Source organism: Moschus berezovskii, chromosome 2, assembly GCF_049115385.1.
Source record: "Moschus berezovskii isolate FMDL1 chromosome 2, NW_MosBer_1.0, whole genome shotgun sequence".
Classification (NCBI taxonomy): Eukaryota; Metazoa; Chordata; class Mammalia; order Artiodactyla; family Moschidae; genus Moschus; species Moschus berezovskii.
This window is the reverse complement of record NC_142461.1, coordinates 38457730-38481426: the sequence shown is the minus strand read 5'-3', so window position 1 is coordinate 38481426 and position 23697 is coordinate 38457730. Positions and strand designations below refer to the sequence as shown.

Here is a 23697-nt window from a genome sequence, read left to right as displayed (position 1 = left end):
AGGAGGCTTTCTGCTTCAACCTAAGCAGCGCTTCACACATCAAGATTTCACAAGGACTTGGCATAAGCTTTGGACTGAAGAAAGTGTTTCATTACTTAAAATCAGGTTTAGGGGTAGGGTGGTAGAAACCACTGTTCTGGGGAATTTGAAATAAAAGATATCTAAACTTATTTTGTACTTTCAAATATATTTATTCTTCTTTTTTAAAATCAATGTGCCGTAAAAAATTTAATAGTATAATAAAAAATTACTTCTGCCTAAATTTTAAAGACCTAAGCATTTATACTCTTTTAGAATTTTAGAGATAAATGAAACATTAAGGCTTCTATAATCAGAGAATCTTTGCCATTTAGCTATGCAAAAAACAGTTTAAACCTTATATTGGAAAACTTTATGATCTTTGGATTCAAAGATTTCTCCCCCAACTGTGATAATCTTATATTTGCATTTGATTTCTTTCTCTATAGAGAGATCAGATAAAAACTTGTTTAGTGTTCCCTCCCTTTCCGGGTTGTATTTTTTCTTGAGTAGATTTAAAACCAGATTAGCTGTAATACGATTCCAGGATGTGGGCAGATGTCTACTGGTCACGGATGATCTCTCTTGCAATCAGCTCCTTCATTATTTCATTGGTACCACCATAGATTGCCTGGACACGGGCATCCACATAAGCTCTGGATAAATAAGAAGATGATTAAAGGAATAAACAAAGGATATTAGAAATTATAAGTTTTGTCTCACCAGGTAACTATTAATTACTTTACAGTGTTCCTTTAATGAAATTCAAACAATAAAAGTTCTTCATAAATTACTTTTTTTCAGTATGGCATTTATCCTAGATTGGTATGATTATAAGATTCTATTCAGATACTGATCACTTGCATAGATTTGTTTTAGTTTGCTTGAAGAGAGTACAAATTCAAAATAACATTTCTAAGTATGTTTCTTTTAATCTTGTAAAATTCAGCACATATAATAAGATCCTGCTGCTGCTGCTGCTAAGTCACTTCAGTCGTGTCCGACTCTGTGTGACCCCACTGACGGCAGCCCACCAGGCTCCCCCGTCCCTGGGATTCTCCAGCTAAGAACACTGGAGTGGGTTGCCATTTCCTTCTCCAATGTGTGAAAATGAAAAGTGAAAGTGAAGTCGCTCAGTCATGTCTGACTCGTAGCGACTCCATGGACTGCAGCCTACCAGGCTCCCCCGTCCATGGGATTTTCCAGGCAAGAGTACTGGAGTGGCTTGCCATTGCCTTCTCCGAAGAAGATCCTAAAAAGTGCTATTTTAAATTTAGAAATGAATGCAATGTCTTAATAGCTTGTTACCTTTAATGTTTTCCCCCAACGGTTGAAATCTACTGGTTTTATAAAAAAAAGAGAAAAGTACATATTTTTTAACGTCCTTTAGATTCCCACCAATTCTGCTGCCATCAGCAGTATAAATTGATGCTTCAGAAAATTATTACTTCACAAAGTTAACAAGTAACTTATGTTTTGGAAATGATTAATAATCACCCCAGTAATGTATGAGTTTGAAATACCGAGTGACTGAGTTTACTTCTGATAGTGATGACAGCAAACATAACACTGTATAGTTGTTTTTATCTTTTCTCTTTTTATCCTCTCAGCTCTGGAATTAGGGAGGCTAAATATTATTAATTTTGCAGGTAAAGGAACTGAGGTGCTGAAAAGTTAATACATATACTACTTAACGGTTGCTATTTAATGATCACATAATAGATCATTGGCAACCTGGAGTAAAAAGGTAGGTATCTTGCCACTTTGGCAAAAATCTTTTTAATTGTATCAATATTTTCATTGGTCCAGAAATATAAGATTAGTTATTAAGCTTTGCAGTTTTCTAGTAGACAAATTCAAACGCATTTTTTTTCTAAGCCTTAAACTGGGTTTTTTTTTTAATTTAATTTGAGACAAATTAAATGTGCTGGCTCTCTAGGAACATGATCAATTCTGAACTTTTCCTTGTCCAAGTTCATCATGGTACCTAGCAATGGTACCTTACTTGAGCACTCAGTATTTATTTATTTGATTTACTGTATTACAAAGGAATTTTAGAGTCTCAATACCTACTTTTTGATGAAACTTGAAATCTAGAGACAATTGTGTTTTCAAATATATTTTTTCTTTTAGACAGATTCCATTGTTGCCCACAAAATCCAGAACTTTCATTTAGAGAACCTATCTGGCATTTTAGCCTACTTCAGCAATTTCAATGCTTTTGGATCTTTTTGGACCGAGGTGGGCACATTTTTTTCACATTAAAGAAGTTCCAATGGAGTAGGTAATTGACAGAGACCAGTAGACCTTTTATAAGTTATTAATTAAATTCAGTCATCAACTAAAATTCACAGAATGGCAGCAGAAGGAATGTTTAACCACACAGGGATGAAGCTCTTTATCTCACACTGTTCTTCCCAACAAACAGGTCTTGAAATGACAAAACTTGAGCATCTGGTCTCCTAGCCCCAAGCCGAATGAGTAAGACTGAAGTAAAGCTCACACTTAAAACCAGTTATTTTATACAAACAGGAAAAAAATAAATAAAAAAGCATCTCCTTGATCTGTGAAACCAAGACTCAGCAACATGCACAGGCATAAGTTCAGTTCAGTCGCTCAGTCATGTCTGACTCTTCGCAACCCCATGGACCACAGCATGCTAGGCCTCCCTGTCCATCACCAATTCCTGGAGTTTACAAGCACACAAATAATACAGTTTAAACTTAAGGTATAAAAAATACAACTAGAATGATTTTTTTCTATCGTATCAAAATCTGTATACTTCATCCACATACTGCCTAATGTATCTAATTAGCTTTTTTGATCTTATCCACTATTCTCCCTTGTCATCTTATGTAAAGTTCTTTCCCTTTGTCTTTGGAGAGAAAAAAGCAGTCTAGTTTAAAAGTTCATACAGTCTTCAAACTAAGAACTTGGCCAAGAAGAGGATTGTTACTCCTGAAAGGAAGTATGTCTCTCAAATTGAAACCAGAAATTTCAAATAAGTCATCAAGTTACCATTTTTGCTTGCTACTGATCTGATGGAATTGCCTCTGAGAAAACAGACCAAGACTTATGCTATACTCTAATCCTGGACCATGCAGATGGCTGACTCTTCTTCACCTAAATGCCTTTCTTAGGAACAGAACTAAACTAGACAAGCACTGAACCATGACATTGTCTACATTCCCAGAAGCAGTTATAATAGCACAGTTAAGCAGAAAAATATAAACACCCATTTTTATCACTTTCTTAAGCACTGTGAATATTATAAATAAGATGAGTTAATATTGTGACTAAAACATAAAAACACACAGGAAAAATTCCAGCAATGCTTTAATTTGTGCTAGCATAACTCGGTTTACTTCTGACTTCATGACTATTCAAAGATCAAAAAAAAAGAAAATCTGCTTTTGTTTAAGGCCTGTTTGAAGTAGTTCTGAAAGGATATACCAAAACCCAAGTCCAAGGATTGATAAAGAAAAGGAAATAAGTTAGTTACTTCATGCCTACATTCTAAAGGAAGGAAAATACCCTACTTGCTGAGTTTTTATAGAAAGTTATAAATTATATATATCCTGTGATTAAAGCTTTCTGAGCTACCCAGTGGCTACAGAAAATTAGTAAATTACATCTATGCTGCAGCTTATGTTCTTAATATAACTTGACTGCAATGTTTATTTTCCTTATTAAGGACTATAAGCAAATAAAATGTCTTCAGTTATGCTTGCCAAAATGATAAATTTGAAAGTAAGTTTGAATACTAGTTTAATACTGTTTCCCTTTTAGATATTCTATATTTAGATTAATATTATAAGAAGTTTTTAGAAGCTCATAGCATTCTCATTCTCAGATTCAAAACTAAATTGGACTTCTCTCTATATAGCAAAAACTTCCTTGGGAAAATTATGTAAGCTGAAAATATTGACAAATAAGAGGAAAAATATATTTTCTATAATGACAAGGAGAAATGCCATGGAGGGATTACTAAGGCAAAGACTACAGGAAAAGGGAAAGAAGAAACTATGGAGATGGAGGAAGAATCACAGAAGAGGATGATGCCTATGGACAAACTGGAACTGCTTCGAAACGGTAACAGGAATATTCATGTGTAATACAATAAAAAGGCTGTATTTATTCTACTTAGAAAAAATGACACTTTTGATTGTTTTTAGAGCTAAATAAACAATAAAAAATTTAAGATTTTATATTGACTTCATATGTAGGTTAATTTTTCTGTAATGCGTATTTTTTTTATTTTTTAAAAAGCGATAAGTTCAAAGACATACAAATGACCAAAAGGTATATGAAAAAATACTGTGTCACTAATCACCAGGGAAAATGTAAATCAACCACAATGAAATATCATCTCACATCTTTCTATTAGCTAAAAGGCCAAAAGACAAATGTTCTCAAGGAGATGAAGAAATTGCAATACTGGCACGCTGCGGTTAGAGAGAATGCAAAGTGGTGCACAGCAGCTGCTATGAAAAACAGTACGGAAGTTCTTAAAAAATTTAAATAAAACTACCTTATGATCCAGAAATCCCACTTCTAGATATTTATACAAAAGAATTGAAATCAAGACCTCCAAGTGATGCTAGCACTCACTTGTTCAATGTAGTATTACTCACAATAGCCAAGATGTGGAAACAACCTGTACATCCATGGACAGAGGAATGTATAAAGAAACTGTAGTATAACATACAATGGAATACTATTCAATCATAAGCAAAAGGAAATTCTGCAATATGTCACCACCTGGATGAACCTTGAGGTCATTCTGCTAAGTGAAATAAGCCAGTCACAGAAAGACAAATACAACATGATCCCAGCTATATGAGGTATCTAAGGTAGTCAAATTCATAGTCTCAAAAAGGAATGGTGGCTTCCAGGCACTAAGGAGAAGGGGAAATGGGAGGTTACTAACCAATGGGCATAAAGTTTCAGTCAAGCAAGATGAATAAGTTCCAGAGATCTGCTGTACAGCACTGTGCCTAGAGTTAACAATACTGTATGGTACACTTAAAATTCTGTGAAGAGGGTTGATCTCATGTTAAGTGCTCTTAACAACAGTATCAAAATAAAACAAAATAATTAATAGTCAATGCAAATTAAGGGTTTCCCTGGTAACTCAGACAGTGAAGAATAAGCCTGAAATGTAGGAGACCTGGGTTCAATCCCTTGGGTCAGAAAGATCTCCTGGAGAAGGGAATGGCTGCCCATTTCAGTATCCTTGCCTAGAGAATCCCACTGACAGAAGAGCCTGGCAGGCTATATAATCCATGGGGTCGTAAAGAGTTGAACACAGCTAAACGACTAAGCACATAACTTAAGAGGATAAGTCATCTTCAGTCTTTGCTCATTTGAGTATGAGTTGCTTCAAACTGGAGGAAATGATCTGGAAATGCATTAAAATGTAAAATATGCATACTTTTGAACTAGCAATACTACTTTTGGGACTTTGTCCTGTTATGATAAAAAACACATGTATCTGAGATAAACGTATGAAAGTGTTTATTGAAGCATTGTTTTGTCACAGTAAAAAACTAGAAGAAAAATCTGAATAAACATAAACAATTATAGTAAAATAATATGTGACTATAAAAGTGATACTAATCCTGAATAATGATTCAAATAAAGCTTTAGTATATTATATATTTATTTATATTTAATATCTTGTTCACTTTCTTAAAAAATGATTAAATCCTAGTGGTAAGCTGATAACATGAAGTTGTTTCTATCTACCTGAACACAATCCATAGGGGGTTGAAAAATGCAAAGATTTTGCACCTCCTTTCCCTCTATACTCAGTGTACAAAGGACAGGTAAAGAAGTTTTCCTTTTTCTTCACATCACCCAGAAAAGCATAAGACAACAGGCCTACTTACTTTGCAATGGGATACTCCCACATGTATCCCCAACCTCCATGCAGCTGCAAACAGTCATAAGCTACTCTGTTTTGCAAATCAGATGCCCTAGATGTCCAAAATAAAAAGCAGAAAAGGAACATTTGAAATGAATTTTCATGAGATGCTTTACAACCAGAAAACAAATGACTGTTTAAATGCATACATTTATCAAACAATTAAAAATAGGTATATCACTGTGGGAGAGGGTGAAGGTGGAATGATTGGGGAGAATGGAATTGTAGCATGTATATTATCATAAGTGACCAGTCCAGGTTCGACGCATAAATTTTCCTCTGTTCAAAAAAAAAAAAGAGTACTGGAGTGGCTTGCCATTGTATAATCTTATTCAAAAACACTATCCTCCATTACAGTTGTGTATGTGTGTGTATGTTTGTAGATGCATAGATAAAAGTCTGTAAAATACGCTCCACATTTGCTAACTGCTGTTATCAGCAAGGAGGGAGGCATGGTGTGTATATTTGGGGAAGGGATTGGGATATTTGAGGGGAGCTTTTGTTATCATACTGTACACATGTTGTATTTATTGGCATTTAAAAAATAAAACATTTTTCTGTAAAAAAAAATAAAAATAAAAATAGGTATATCAGTCAACCAGAGAAGACCGATATAAATTATATGTGAAATAAATCTCAAGAGTATTTTCACATACTGAATACTTTCTTCATCAACTATATTTCTGGCTGGGTTTCTGTTAAGTCTAGAAACAAAATGTAGAAAATTTAGACTATTTATTAGGTGTTGGGTACTTTAAGCCTAAAAAGAATATAGTAAAAACTTGAATCTGGTCTAATTTATTCAGATTCTCTGTGTGATATGTTAGCAGAAAAATTATATAGTCATCTATTTTCTTTTGCCTTGTGTAATCTTCAAACAGAAGAAATCTTGTGTTTTCTTCAAATATGTCACTTCCTATGCAAAGGCTTCAATTCTGAATTTTTAACTGTAAAATATATGTTTTAGTGTTTTCAGAAATAAACTGAAAGTAAAAGTGAAAACCTAAGAGGACAGACGTCTATTAAAGCACATACTATCATCTAGGACACTTATTAAAGATTATTGGGGAATTATTATTCCTGAAGTATATATAAATATGAGGTGCTTGAAAAATATATTCTTTTCTGATCTAATCACAGCAATTTTAGCTACTGTTAAAATCCATAAAATAACTGGTTAGTTCAAAATCTTTTCAACTTACTTTCAACAGTGGGAAACATAAAACAAAGGTAAGCATTGAACCATTTTCCTATGAAAAATAATTTTTAACTCAAGCCATAGGACAGGTCAAGATGTTCCTGAGAAATACAGTAACAATATAATTATTAACAGACAAGATTCAGGGGGCAGTGATATTTGGAATTCTACACATTTTTGTCTTTGACAAGTATTTTAGTGAAATATTTGCTGGGTTATAATTAGTTGCTTCCTCTTCTCCAATATGAAATACCAGTATGTCTATTAACCTGGTGTTTTCAAAGAACAATAAGGCCACCAGCTATCCAAATATCTTTTCCCAAAATATCTAAAAAATTTTACACTATTTTCCACTAGTTAAAAAACTTGCTATAAATATAAATGTAAAGTATCTCCCCCGCAAAATGCTAATTTCTAGTAATTCCACATGACTTTTCAACCTGGCAAGTTTATCATTTTGGAGTCATTACATAAACCACTATTCTGCATATTTCCTCATTCTACTTCTCACTGAAGTGAACACAAGTTAATGAATAACAACAGGAATTTTTTCCAGGTTATTTTTGGGCTAATGAGATGTGAGAATGTTTGTTTTTAAAAGAGGAAACAAAACCCACTTTCAGAATCTGATTTAAACTATGTTCTTGCATCTTAAAATACACAAAAGGCCTATGGGGGGGGGTGCTTTTTTCAATTAACTCATCTTTAATAATGTTGCTAATCATGTTTAATGAAAATGAAAATTTTTTAATTTTGGTTTGTGGTTTTGGCCATACCATGAGGTATGCAGAATCTTAGTTCTCCAACCAGGGATCAAACCTGAGACCCCTGCAGTGGAAACCCAGAGTCTTAGCCACTGGAAGGCCAGGGAAGTCCCTAAAAATTGTCTTACAGAACATTTTTTTTTTCCTTTTGCTTAATAGAGCATGTATAAATTGATTGGACCATCAAAACTTCAGAAATTTTTTCTGAGGTCTAGAAAACCTCTTAAACAGAAAAATCTTGCCCAATCTACTCATTTCACAGATATCAAAATATTGGCCCACAAATAATTAAATTTAATTGCAGTTATGTAATGACAGAATTGCGACTCTATCTCAGGACTCAAAGTATAACTGTTCTTTTGTTATCTTACTCTACTGCCACTCTTCAGCTAATTTGAGAATCAACTACTACTTGAAATAATGAATTAGTCATCATATTTAATACTTTTCGAGGGTAAGCTAAAAGTTAAACAGTAACTTGGGTAAGTTTTAGCACATTATAAATAGGTTTAATGGGAACATTCAGCATTTTTTAAAAAATTGGTCCTTACTGCTAGTGTTCATTTACTCAGCATTCTTCCTTTAAGACCGTCAAGGCTGAGCTTCACTTTGGAAGAATTCCATAACTGTCTGTGCAAACACCACATTTTAATTACCGTAACATGCATACCAGTATTTTGCCATGGCAGCAGTGGCAAGGTCCAGACGTTTCATTCTGTGCAGCTGGAGACAGCTGTCCACAAAAGCTCTGGTTACACATATGGATGTTTTTAATTCTGCTAGTTTATGCTGCACTGCCTTGAGTTTAAAGGAAATGAAAGGAAAAGATGAGTGAAGGAGAAGAGCATATTTTGAGTCACTTCGCAAATCAAAAATTATATAATAAAAGATCTTTAGAGCATAAAAGACGTGGAATTACTGGGTTTTTTTTTCCCCTTCAAAAAAGATGCATGTTAACTACACAGCTAATGTTATATTTCATTGCTAAGAAAACTTGTACCCAAAGACAAGATGCAAAGGTCGATAAATACAAAATAACATCTCATATTTTAGGTTAAAAAATTTAGACTACTTAGGGAACTTTTGGAAAAACAGCAGGACTAATGGGTGAGCAGCATTGTGTGGTATAGTCCTTTAGGCACAGCTGTTGAAAATATCTGTTCTCCAGAATCTAAATCCATGAAGAACTATTAATGAAATCAAGTATGCACATTTCCTGCTTCTCTGTATTGGAATAAAGAAACAAGCTAGAAGGACAATATCAAAAATATTATTAGACATTAAGGGCTTTGCTGGTGGCTAAGTGGTAAAGAATCCACCTGCCAACGCAGGAGACATGAGTTCGGTCCCTGACCCAGAGAGATCCCACATGCCTTTGAACAGCTAAGCCCATGTGTCACAGCCTTTGCTTACCACAACTAGAGAAAAGCCCATGTGGCAACACAGACACAGCAAGCCAAAAAAATTTAACAAATAAATAAATAAAATTTAAAAACTGTATATTTTAAAAATATATTTATACTTGTTGTTCAGTTACTCAGTTGTATCCAATTCTTTGAGACCCCATGGACTGCAGGATGCCAGGCTTCCCTGTCCTTCACTGGTCCTGGAGTTTGCTCAAACTCATGTCCATTGAGTTGGTGATGCTATCCAACCATCTCATCTTCTGCTGCCACCTTCTCCTGCCTTCAATCTTTCCCAGCATCAGAGTCTTTTCCAATGAGTTAGTTCTTCGCATCAGGTGGCCAAAGTACTGGAGCTTCAGCATTATTCCTTCCAATGGATATTCAGGGTTGATCTCCTTTAGGATTGACTGGTTTGATCTCCTTGCTGTCCAAGGGACTCTCAAGAGTCTTCTTAAGCAGCACAGTTTCAAAGCATTAATTCTTCAGTGCTCAGCCTTCTTTATGGTCCAACTATCACATCCATACGTAACTAATGGAAAAACCATAGCTTTGACTACATGGACCTGTGTTAGCCTCTAATTCAAAACATGACAGTTTATACCAAAACTCTCTTCCTTTCTCAGACTTTCCCTTACTTTTTCGATCTCCCTTTCTACTCATTTATATTTAAAAAGCCAAATGTTTACCTTTCAGTCAGCACAAAGTTTCCTACTCCCACCCCACACATCCGAATTTACTCACAGAACAATCTAAAAGTTGAATAGGAAACAAAATAGTGGAGCAATACCCTCCTACACATTGAAAACAGATGAGTGTATATTCCATGAAAATCCCTGAAATGGAATTTTTAGCTTAGTCTTGGTGTAGATCAATGACACTACCTATGACACTTCATTTGGAAAATAAGGAAGAATCTGACAAGTCTCAATATATTTTTGCACATCCCCTCCACAGCATGTGATGGCACATTTAAGAATTTTTTAAAAATGGTTGTTTGTTTATTTATTTATTTTTCGCTGTGCTGGGTCTTTGTTGCTGCATGGGCTTTTCTCTAGTTGCAGCGCACGGACGGGCTTCTTGTTGCAGTGGCTTCTCTTGTTGCAGAGCATGGGCTATTGGCAAGGAAGCTTCTTAGTTGTGGCACATGGACTTCAATAGTTGAAGCTATTGAAGCTTCAATAGTTGCAGCTTGCAGGTTCTAGAGCACTAACTCAGTAGTTGTGGTTCAAGGGCTTAGATACTTCGAGGCATGTGGGATCTTCCTGGATCAGGGATTGAGCCCGTGTCTCCTGCACTGGCAAGCGGATTCTTTACCACTGAGCCACCAGGGAAGCCCAGATTTAAGAATTTACGCACTATTTACAACAGAATCAAGATTTCTAAGCCCAAATATCTCATAAGAGAGCTGCTTTGATGGAAATGCTGAGTTTCTAGAAGCTAAATTTCAGACCAGGATGGGCTCATTTAGAAAATTCTTGCTTCAGTGCATTCAGGTCACAGGTTTGAAGGAATTAAAGCCTGCTTCTGCTACTGCTGCTGCTAAGTCACTTCAGTCGTGTCCGACTCTGTGTGACCCCATAGACGGAAGCCCACCAGGCTCCCCCGTCCCTGGGATTCTCCAGGCAAGAACACTGGAGTGGGTTGCCATTTCCTTCTCCAATGTGTGAAAGTGGAAAGTTAAAAGTGAAAGCGAAGTCGCTCAGTCATGTCCGACCCTTAGCGACCCCATGGACTGCAGCCTACCAGGCTCCTCCATCCACGGGATTTTCTAGGCAAGAGTACTGGAGTGGCTTGCCATTGCCTTCTCTGATTAAAGCCTGCAAGAGCACATAATTTACTCTTAGGGGATAAAGAATAAATATTTACATATTCTTGGCATTGAGCTGAGTGTTACCAGACTTGGCCTGTGCTCTTCACTGCAGACAATGCATCATGCTTTCAGAAATTATGGTAGCTAATAATTGTACCACGTGTTATTAGCAAGGTGCATTTGGTGAATGATCAGCATGCTCACAGCAGTATTTTTTAACATTCATTACTAGTCACTCATAGATACTACTATAGCTAGCATTTTCCCCTAAAGTTGCAAAGTGTATCAGATAGCATCTCTTTCTGAGTTCTGAATAATACAATTCTTAAAAACACAGAATTATGGAATTGGAAGACACCCTGGAGAAGTTACTGAGCCCAGTATTTCATTTAAACAGCGTGACTCAAGGATAAACTATAACAATTTAGGTTTACTACCTGATTTTACAGTTAATTAACCTCACATTTGGGCTTCCCAGGTGGCACTAGTGGTAAAGAACCCTCCTGCCAGTACAGGAGACTCAAGAGACGCGAGTTTGATTCCTGGATCGGGAAAATCCCCTGGAGGAAGGCATGGCAACCCACTCCAGTATTCTTGCCTGGAGAATCCCATGGACAGAGGAGCCTGGCAGGCTACAGTCCACAGGGTCGCAAAGAGTCAGACACAACTTAAGTGACTTGGCACACATGCACACAATCCCACACTCAAGGTCTAAGAACTGAATAGTCCCTTTTTGGAGAAATGTAAGGAAGAAGTGTTAACTTTTACCTCTCTTATTTTTTTCCTTAATACTTTGTCCTCTTAGAAGAGCATATATAACACAGGAAATAACTAAAGCTTGTGTTAGAAAAGAATGGAAGAAGGCAATGGCAACCCACTCCAGTACTGTTGCCTGGAAAATCCCATGGACGGAGGAGTCTGGTCGGCTGCAGTCCATGGGGTCGCGAAGAGTCAGACACGACAGAGTGACTTCACTTTCACTTTTCACTTTCATGCATTGAAGAAGGAAATGGCAAGCCACTCCAGTGTTCTTGCCTGGAGAATTCCAGGGACGGCAGAGCCTGGTGGGCTGCTGTCTATGGGGTTGCACAGTTGGACACGACTGAAGCGACTTAGTAGCAGCACCAGCAGAAAAGAACACTGAATTTTCACTTCACTGTCCATGGGTGAAAGAGGTGGGAAAAGAAAAGGAGTCTATCTACTTTGGATTTCTGGGTAATAAAACCAGTGAATGGGTATCACTAGAGGCAGTAAAACTAGCTGTGGAACCTAAACCTAGAGTGTAGGTTCCAGAGCTAGAATACTTATGAGATCTTGAGCATATAACTAAACCTCTCCATGCTTCAAAATCCTTTTCTGTAAAATAAGGATAAATGTAATATTTTATTATATGCAGTTGCTAAGAATAAAGGAGAAACAATCATTTATCACAGTGCCCGATATACAGAGAACATCAATCAATGACACACATTATCATTATTTAATATCTGAATTTTACTATTGTATTGTCCATTCCATGGAAAATCATAAGACTGGACAGCAACTTTGGAGACTATGGACGAGATAAAATGAAAATCCTGTAACTACTGCAACTTAAGTATGGTAGATCTCCAGTTTAAAAAGAAAATAAATCTTGTAAAATGTGTCCAAGTGGTCAGAAAGGCCCAAAATGTTTAAAATTCTAGGATAACAGGTATCAGGAAACTGAATCGTTATATGGTCATAAAAATGACATTTGGTCACATATTATATAACATTTAAAGGTCTACTATTTCAATTTAATATTGGAACCATAGTGGTAAAGAACTGCCAGTGCAGAAGACATAAGAGACACAGGTTTGATCCCTGGGCAGGGAAGACCCCCTGGAGAAGGGCAACCGACTCCTGTATTCTTGCCTGGAGAATCCAATGGACAAAGGAGCCTGGTGGGCTATAGTCCATGGAGTCGCAAACAGACATGACCAAAGTGACTCAGCAGGCATGCAAAAGCACATATTATTCATTCTTCTCTGGATACATATCTAGATTGAGTATGAAAATATTATTCAAAGGTAGTTATTTATATAAAACAAGAAGATCAGAAGAAATATCTCAGAAATCTCAGAACCACACATCTACTTGGAAAACAATACTGCTCTTACCAATGCTGTAGATACCTGTAGAAGCAGAATGGTACTGCCACCTAGTGAAATTTTAGTAAACTACCTTTGAAAGAAGGCAGCAATAAAATGCCACTTGCTTTGTAAAGGACTGTTATCTTTTTGCTATCAAAATAGATACATATATATCTACACATATGCACATATATGTTACTAAATAAGTAAATATTTTAGAAGAATCTTTTTCTCCCATTGGAAAATATAACAATTTTCTATATTTTTCACGGTTAAATGTCAAATAATATTTAACATTCTGAAGTCTACAGGCAATCTGGGTATACTACTCTCATTTTCATTGTAATTTAATATGAAATTAATGAACATAGGAAGTGTAGATTTCCAAGGGGATGGAAAACATGTCTATTTGATTCACTTTTTATAGTACCCAGAATAGGGCTAAAGGGAAGAATATTTTTAAAATTATTTTTTAATTGAAGGATAATTGCTTTACAGAATTTTGTTGTTTTCTGTCAAACCTCAACATGAATCAGCCATATATATATATATATAAACAATTTTGATGTGAAAGTGATAGTGGTTGGGTCTGAGAAGTAAATAATACTAATTCCACTTTGGATACATCTGGGAAAGTCAAAGAGTGATAAAAAGTAGTATCACTCTCTTTCTGTTGCTAGGAGCTTATAGTATTTCCAGAGTCATGTCTGTCAAATTACATTTGAGCATACAACCTTCAGAAGGCAATCGATACATATTTGCTCAGTGAAACAGTGTTTCTCAAAATGAAAAGATTACATGAAAAAGAAATTTACATGTAAAATGACTAGTGCATTGATAACAAAGAAACAGCAGTATGATTACTTTATGATAGCCTAGCATAACTCCAGTACTCTTGCCTGGAAAATCCCATGGGCGGAGGAGCCTAGTAGGCTGCAGTCCATGGGGTCGCAAAGAGTCGGACACGACTGAGCGACTTCCCCTTCACTTTTCACTTTCTTGCACTGGAGAAGGAAATGGCAACCCACTCCAGTGTTCTTGCCTGGAGAATCCCAGGGATGGGATGGTGGGCTGCTGTCTATGGGGTAGCACAGAGTCGGACACGACTGAAGCGACTTAGCAGCAGCAGCATAATCAATGGCATCCTGTGTCTGTGTGCATAAATTTTGATAAATTTAACTTTTTATAGTAAATTTGTATATACTTTATGGTAGTAAATGATAAAATAGACAAGCATCTACACGTTTTAAGAATTCATGATATACATTTTCTTATTTTTTTCATATTTCTCAGCTACACAGTTCATCTGCACTATTTAAGTTGTCTTAAAATCTTCAGAAATTTTTCCAATGTATATATTGAAAAAAATCCACATTTAAATGGACCCGTGCCATTCAAACATGTGCCATTCATGGGTCAATTAGAGTAGCTAACTTTAATGAAAGCTTGCTTTGCCAGACAATATTCTAAGCCCTTTATGGGTATTATCTTCATAACAACTCTGTGAGGTAACTACTCATATTACTCACATATTACCAAGAAGAAAGTACTTCTGAGAGAGATAATACAACTTGCCTAGACCACAAAGACTTAAGGAGTTGTACTAGAATTTAAATCACACCTGAATTTAACTTCATATAATGCTGTGCTGAAAACTTACCAAAGTATTTCATCTTTCCTTTTTGCTTCGCAACGTGTTTCAGGCAAGACACTGCACTTAGAACTTAGCAATTAGACTTCCAACTGCAGGATTTTTGATGACTGCATTATTTATAAGTTGTTTTTCATTTAAGAAGAAATTAGAGGGTTTAAAATTTGATTGACATTTTAGTGATTATGGCCACCATATTCTGAGTTATTCTGAAAATACTTTAAACTTCTTGGCAAAATCCAGAGCAAACCAAAACCCTTGCAATAAAGCTAATACACAAAAAAGCAGAATATTCTGCTACAAATTCATGATCATTAACCTCATTTGGGTCCTCAGTACTGACAGAAAGCTTACTGTAAGTGTCTCTAGTGTTCAGTCTCTCACTCCGAAGAAAGGATTTCAAACCTTCCTACTTCCATCCCTATTCACTCACATTTCTTATTTCCCTATGGATATAGAAAGACATGAAGTCTTCTGAAGAGAGCTTTTGCAAACAATAGAATGGGAGACACTAGAGATCTCTTCAAAAATATTAGAGAAGGCCTTACAAATAGCTGTGAAAAGAAGAGAAGCAAAAGGCAAAGGAGAAAAGGAAAGATATACCCATTTGATTGCAGAGTTCCAAAGAACAGCAAGGAGAGATAAGAAAGCCTTCCTCAGCAATCAATGCAAAGAAATAGAGGAAAACAATAGAATGGGAAAGACTAGAGATCTCTTCAATAAAATTAGATTTACCAAGGGAACATTTCATGCAAAGATGGGCTCAATAAAGGACAGAAATGGTACAGACCTAACAGAAGCAGAAGATATTAAGAAGAGGTGGCAAGAATACACAGAAGAACTGTACAATAAAGATCTTCAAGATCCAGATAATGACGATGGTGGGATCATTCACCTAGAGCCAGACAGCCTGGAATGTGAAGTCAAGTGGGTCTTAGAAAGCATCACTATGAACAAAGCTAGTGGAGGTGATGGAATTCCAATTAAGCTATTTCAAATCCTGAAAGATGATGCTGTGAAAGTGCTGCAGTCAATATGCCAGCAAATTTGGAAAACTCAGCAGTGGCCACAGGACTGGAAAAGGTCAGTCTTCATTCCAGTCCCAAAGAAAGGGAATGCCAAAGAATGCTCAAAACACCGCACAATTGCACTCATCTCACACGCTAGTAAAGTCATTCTCAAAATTCTCCAAGCCAGGCTTCAACAGTATATGAAATATGAACTTCCAGATGTTCAAGCTGGATTTAGAAAAGGCAGAGGAACCAAAGATCAAATTGCCAACATCCGTTAGATCATCGTAAAAGTGAGAGAGATCCAGAAAAACATCTATTTTTGCATTAGTTTGACTATGCCAAAAACTTTGGCTGTGTGGATAACAACAAACTGTAGAAAATTCTTAAACAGATGGGAATACCAGACCACCTGACCTGCCTCCTGAGAAATCTGTATGCAGGGCAGGAAACAACAGACTGGTTCCAAATCTGGAAAAGAGTACATCAAGGCTGTATATTGTCACCCTGCTTATTTAACTTATATGCAGAGTACATCATGAGAAACACTGGGCTGGAAGAAGCACAAGCTGGAATCAAGATTGCCGGGAGAAATATCAATAACCTCAGATATGCAGATGACACCACCCTTATGGCAGAAAGTGAAGAAGAACTAAAGAGCCTCTTGATGAAAGTGAAAGAGGAGAGTGAAAAGGTTGGCTTGAAGCTCAACATTCAGAAAACGAAGATCATGGCATCTGGTCCCATCACTTCATGGGAAATAGATGGGGAAACAGTGGAAACAGTGACTGACTTTATCTTTTTTTGGGCTCCAAAATCACTGCAGATAGTGACTGCAGCCATCAAATTAAAAGATGTTTACCTCTTGGAAGGAAAGTCATGACCAACCTAGATGGCATATTAAAAAGCAGAGACATTATTTTGTCGACAAAGGTCCATCTAGTCAAAGCTATGGTTTTTCCAGTAGTCATGTATGGATGTGAGAGTTGGCCTATAAAGAAAGCTGAGTGCTGAAGAATTGATGCTTTTGAACTGTTGTGTGTTGGAGAAGACTCTTGAGAGTCCCTTGACTGCAAGGAGATCCAACCAGTCCATCCTAAAGGAGATCAGTTCTGAACATTCATTGGAAGGACTGATGCTGAAGCTGAAACTCCAATACTTTGGCCACCTGATGTGAAGAACTGACTCATTTGAAGTCCCTGGTTCTGGGAAAGATTGAAGGAGGGAGGAGAAGGGGACGACAGAGGATGAGACGGTTGGATGGCATCACCAACTCAATGGACATGAGTTTGAGCAAGCTCCAGGAGTTGGTGATGGACAAGGAGGCCTGGTGTGCTGTAGTCCATGGGGTCGCAAAGAGTCGGATACAACTGAGCGACTGAACTGAACTGTTGGAGAAGACTCTTGAGAGTCCCTTGGACTGCAAGGAGATCAAACCAGTCTATCTTAAAGGAAATTAACCCTCAATATTCATTGGAAGGACTGGAGCTAAAGCTGAAACTCCAGTACTTTGACCACTTGATGCGAAGAACTGACTCTTTGGAAAAGACCCTGATGCTGGAAAAGACTGCAAGAGGAGAAGGGGATAACAGAGGATGAGATGGTTGGCTGGCATCACCAACTCAATGGACATGAGTTTGAGCAAGCTACAGGAGTTGGTGATAGACAGGGAAGGCTGGAGTGCTTCAGTGCATGTGGTTTCAAAGATTCGGACCTTACTGAGAGACTGAACTGAACTGAGGAGCTGACCCTTGCTCATTCTTTCCTCTTCCTGTTTCAATGGAAGAAAGGCCTTTCCTATCAGGGATGTGAAAGCCTATCTTTCCATGCACTTTGGCATCCATACCCTCACACTTTCTCAAAGATCAGACACATTTAATTATGGTTTCCATATCTGCAACCTTGCCCTGTTTACTAAATCCTTTCTCTAGGCATTAAATTACAACTCTAGTATTCTCATCCTAGTAATAATAACAGAAATTAAGAATTGTCATTTACTTCACATGATCTCCAAGTGTTCCCCTCACTCCCCTCCCCACCCTCTCTTCTCACTTCCCAGTTACCAACCTTTCTCCCAAGAGTTGCCAAACACCAGCATTTTCACTTCCTCACTTCCGTTCACTCCTCTGTTCACTCTGGTCTGACACCACACCAGTCTAACACCAATCTGACACTACACCATCCATTAATGACGCTAACGAAATAACCTCCATATCATTATGTCCAGTGGGCACACGGTGACCTCCACCTTATTTTCCCCCTAAGTAGCTCCTGCCCACTTGAAATCCTCTTTTCTCTTGGCTTTGGTGACAATACTTGCCTGACTTGCTTTCTCCTTTCTAGCAGTCCATTCTCAATTGTCTCTGTAGGCTTTTCTTTTCCTATTCTGCCTTTAAATCTCATATTTTTTTCCTCAGGACTCTGTCCTAGAAACCTCTTTTGTCTTAATCTCTCCTCTTTCCCTCAGTGGTTTCATCCACTTCCATGGATTCTAGTATCATTGTGGAGGAAAATATTGCTTGCCATATAGGTAAACCAAGAAAACTGTGGCCATCAAGCCAGTAGCCACTGCAGCTGTCTTCAACTGTGTACCTGGAAAGCAATCAGGGTGGAGAAGAGGAAACTGGCCCTAGGTGGTTAAGGTGCATATCAAAGGAGTGATTTCAATGAGTGTGGACTCTTGCATCTTCCCTGCAGAGGAAAACAATAAATTCATGAACTTGTGTGTCTGACTCTCTTTAACTGTAATCTTTGGATGTTCCAACTATCTGGTTTTTGTTGCAAAACTCTTATTTATCTGGTTCCTCCCTTACCTGTTTGGATCAGTCCCTCAGAGCTGTCTAAGAGGCTGTCTTTGGAGCTCACATCCTCAGCTTTGTCCATCAAGTAAAACAGAATTCTCAACTTTTAAGTTGTGCATATTTTTCAGTTGACATTACCTATGTGAAAATTACTCCACATTCATGTTTAGCTGAGACCCATTTCAGATGAGCAAATTGAGACTATGTGAAAGTGAAAGTCACTCAGTCATGTCTGACTCTTTGCGACCCCATGGACTATACAACCCATGGGATTCTCTAGGCCAAAATACTGGAGTGGGTAGCCTTTCCCTTCTCCAGGGGATCTTCCCAACCCAGGGATCCAACCCAGGTCTTCCACATTGCAGGTGGATTCTTTACCAGCTGAGCCACCAGAGAAGCCCAAGAATACTGCAGTGGGTAGCCCATCCCTTCTCCAGCAGATCTTCCCGACCCAGGAATCAAACCAGGGTCTCCTGCATTGCAAGCAAATTCTTTACCAGCTGATCTGCCAGGGAAAATTAGACTATGTAATACCAACGAAAAGCTTACCTGTAAATCTGCAACTGTCTTCCCAAAAGCTTTTCTTTGTTTAACGTAGTCCCTGGTTTCCTCAAACATGAATTCACTGGCTGAAACTGCTACCTCGGAAATTATCAGCCTTTCCTATAACCCCCAAATTAGATAATTACTCTAATTACACAAGTGATTTTCATATGATTTCAATGACAATAAATCACATAAATAATCTTTATAAAACTCCTAAAGATTAACTTATTTAACTCTTTATAAGAAAAGACTCCCACTGAGATTTATAAGACTATTTTGATCATCTATAATAAGTCTCTTAAAAAAATCTTTTATCTTTATGTATGACTGTCTTTATACAGATATATAAGTAATTCATTTGCCTCTTCTCTTTACTTACTTATGAGAAAAGAAATTCCAAAGCTGTTTGAGTATTAATTTAAAAAAAAGTACTTGGCAAACATTTTGGCTATTTCCTTACAAAGAGCTAAAAATTCTTGACTTGCAGGTAAGATACTAAAATCATTCCAAGAAGGAATCATAGGACTGAAAATCTTATTTTCCTGACTCACTTATAAGCTTTAGTTGGATATCCTTGAGTTCACTTATTCATATGTCCAGTCTGATTTAAAAATCATAAATATGATTTTTGTATGTACATATATAATATATATAAAATAAATAATATATATATAATATATAAAATATATGTATATTTTACAACTTCAAGTTTTAGTCAAGTGACTGGCTACATCACAAGTTTTGTATGCATGGATTTATATAGTCCTGTATTATCCTACTCCAGTCCATCATCAAATCAAAAGGTTCATTCTTTTAATAGTTCTGACCTGTGGAAGCTCTTGCATGAGGTAACAGAAGGCTTTATTCTCTTCTCCAAGTAGGGCACCTGCTGGCAACCGTACATCTTCAAAGAAAAATTCTGCCGTATCCTAAGGGATCATTCGATTGAGTACAGAATTACCACATTTAAATCTCCCAAGAGCTTGATGAGATGATTAGTACTGCCATTTAGAAAACAAAACAAATTGGCAGACAAGATGAAGTTGTTAATGATCACAATTAGTAAATGGTAAACCTGTGATTCAAATCGAAGTCTATCTGATTCCAAAAGTGGCTTTCCCACTGTGATACACTGTCATTCTAATACTGTTCTGTTCTGTAGATATTGAGCACTAAGGATTTCTAATGCATATCAGGTAAAACATGTTCTTCTTTTTGGTAACAAAAAAATTACTAAATAATTACCAAGTAGCAGGAAAAAATGTTTCCTGTTATTTCATAATTTAATTTCAAAAATAGCAGTATCATTACGCAGTTAATGTTCTAAAGCAGATTTTCAAAGTATCCTAATTCACTTCTACTGCTGACAACAGTTGCATAAACAGTGGAATAAATTTCCACAATCATTTTTGAAAAAGCATATTTTAAGAATCGAGCATAGGAAGAAAGGTATGATTGTGCTATATGTAGTTCTATATATAAAGCATAACTGAGTAAACTCAATTGTATATACACAATATATTTATAAATGATTTATATTATGAAAACACATTTGTATTATGACTTACCTGGGCTTTTAGTCCAATTTTATCTAGCTTTCGTCCCTTGATAAATCCTTTCATTCCATTTTCCACCAGAAAAAGGCTAATGCCATGGGCAGGAGAGCGAGCCTCTTGATTTGTGATTGCCACTACGATCACAACGTCACACAGCCACCCATTAGTGACAAATACCTGCAAAATCCCAAGTATACTGTGATGCTCCACAATAACTCAGGTCCATGTGTAAGTCAAGACTGGGCGAAAACATTCGAGAAAACTAAACCAAACAAAACATGTTTATACCTCTCTCTGTTGCTGCTGCTGCTGCTAAGTCACTTCAGTCGTGTCCGACTCTGTGTGACCCCATTGACGGCAGCCCACCAGGCTCCCCCGTCCCTGGGATTCTCCAGGCAAGAACACTGTAACCTCTCCAAATAGTTGCAGTGTTGATCATTCATAAATGAGGCTATTACATGAGGGGAAATTATTCAATGTTTCAAAGAATGAATTCTATACATTTTGTTCCCACTATCAATATTGTAAATAATAATAATAATGAACTGATTATTATATTCTTTTTAAATTAAAACAAAATTATCTATAAAAATGATATACCGTATTTTAGAAAGAAGTTTCAGATGAGAAAATGGAATCTGCTCTGAATGGCATGATACTATTGAAGTATTTATACTTTCAGATTTATCAGTTTTTGAAAAGGCACGGTTTTCAATTTCATGACAGATGGCCTAAATAAGAAAGATAGTGATTAAGGACGGAGAAGGCAATGGCAAGCCACTCCAGTACTCTTGCCTAGAAATTCCCATGGATGGAGGAGCCTGGTAGGCTGCAGTCCGTGGGGTCGCTAAGGGTCGGACACGGCTGAGCAACTTCACTTTCACTTTCCACTTTCACACATTGGAGAAGGAAATGGCAACCCACTCCAGTGTTCTTGCCTGGAGAATCCCAGGGACAGGGGAGCCTGGTGGGCTTCCGTCTATGGGGTCACACAGAGTCAGACACGACTGAAGTGACTTAGCAGCAGCAGTAGCAGCAGTGATTAAGGAGGGCTTCCCTGGCAGCTCAGCTGGTAAAGAATCTGCTTGCAATGCAGGAGACCCTGGTTTGATTCCTGAGTCGGGAAGATTTGCTGGAGGAGGGACAGGCTACCCACTCCAGTATTCTTGGGCTTCCCTGGTGGCTCAGCTGGTAAAGAATCCACATGCAATGTGGCAGACCTGGGTTCAATTCCTGGGTTGGGAATTTCCTCTGGAGAAAGGAATGGCTACCCACTCCAGTATTCTGGCCTGAAGAATTTGATGGACTGTATAGTCCATGGACTGATTAAGGAGTGATAAAACAATAAACTCAATAAGATATTAGTTTATCAAATATTTATCCAGAAGACAAATATACACAAAGTAAATATGAATATCCACCTGCTTCTGGATAGTTCCAGCTGATAATTCAAGGAACATATTTCTTCCTACCTCTACTCCTATTTAATCCGGAGTATCAATCTGTTTTTCCCCATGACAGGGTACGATGTACATGTGCACTTAGTTGTGTCCGACTCTACGACCCCAAGGGTAGTAGCCTATCAGACTCCTCTGTCCATGGAATTTTCCAGGCAAGCATTCTGGAGTGAGTTGCCATTTCCTCCTCCAGGGGATCTTCTCAACCCAGAGACTGAACCCAGGTCTCCTGCATTGGCAGGCAGATTCTTTTCCACTGCGCCACCTGGGAAGCCCCCTTCCTAATGTCAGTGAACGGTCAGTAAATCATGTTATTATCCTACGTAATATTCAATTTGACATACAGTTCTTTCTAATCTATTTCAGCACTTTTTCAGGTTTTTTTTTAGCAGGGTTCATCACATACTGGCACTAGCTTACCAGTCCAGCCTTATCTCTTATTCCACTTTCTCCTCATTCCTTTGTTTTAGGTGAGATCTACTGCATGACTTGCTGTCCCCAATGTTCTTAAGGTCATCTTTACCTATGGGTCTTCGGAAATCTTGTTTCCTCTACTTGAGAGGCCCTTTTCCAACTCTGCTACAATGAATCCTACTCATCTTGGACTAAATTCAGACATCACCTCCTGCAAAAAATCTCCTCAAATTCCCCAGACTGGATTAAGTGCTCCACAGCATCCTAAATTTACCATCTTTCAGTTCAGTCACTCAGTCCAGTCCAACTCTGCAACACCATGGACTGCAGCATGCCAGGCCTCCCTGTCCATCACCATCTCCCAGAGCTTGTTCAAACTCATGTCCATCGAGTTGGTAATGCCATCCAACCATCTCATCCTCTGTCATCCCCTTCTCCTCCTGCCTTCAAACTTTCCCAGCATCAGGGTCTTTTCCAATGAGTCAGCTCTTCACATCAGGTGGCCAAAGTATTGGAATTTCAGCTCAGCATCAGTCCTTCCAGTGAATATTCAGGACTGATTTCCTTTAGGATGGACTGGTTGGATCTCCTTGCAGTCCAAGGGATTCTCAAGAGTCTTCTCCAACACCACAATTCAAAAGCATCAATCCTTCAGCGCTCAGCTTTCTTTATGGTCCAACTCTCACACATCCATACATGACTACTGGAAAAATCATAACTTTGACTCTCCAGACATTTGTCATTAAAGTAATGTCTCTGCTTTTTAATATGCTGTCTAGGTTAGTAACAGCTTTTCTTCCAAGGAGCAAGAGTCTTTTAATTTCATGGCTGCAGTCACCATCTGCAGTGATCTTAGTATCTGTCAAACTCTATACAAATGATCTAATCTTGTCTCTGTCCCTTTGAAACAGTACAGGCATAAAACAGTGTTGGTTACTCTCATTACCTACCATCCATGCCTCTTATAAGAAGATTCATCTCTAAAATACAAAGTGCTGATACTAAGCAATAATGGGAGATGGGGGT

General features: G+C 37.6%; 1 protein-coding gene across 1 annotated transcript in view; it reads right to left on the bottom strand.

The window, feature by feature from the left end:
* Positions 1-209: 209 nt before the first annotated feature.
* Positions 210-23697, bottom strand: part of ACADL (acyl-CoA dehydrogenase long chain) — a 42436-nt gene continuing 18948 nt past the window's right edge. The window contains exons 6-11 of the mRNA XM_055398934.2: positions 20813-20977; positions 20072-20173; positions 19248-19361; positions 8577-8704; positions 5910-5996; positions 210-674 (exon numbers count right to left, since the gene is read on the bottom strand). Of these exons, the coding sequence (XP_055254909.1) occupies positions 581-674; positions 5910-5996; positions 8577-8704; positions 19248-19361; positions 20072-20173; positions 20813-20977 (690 nt within the window). The 3' untranslated portion in view covers positions 210-580. The remainder of the gene's footprint in view (positions 675-5909; positions 5997-8576; positions 8705-19247; positions 19362-20071; positions 20174-20812; positions 20978-23697) is intronic.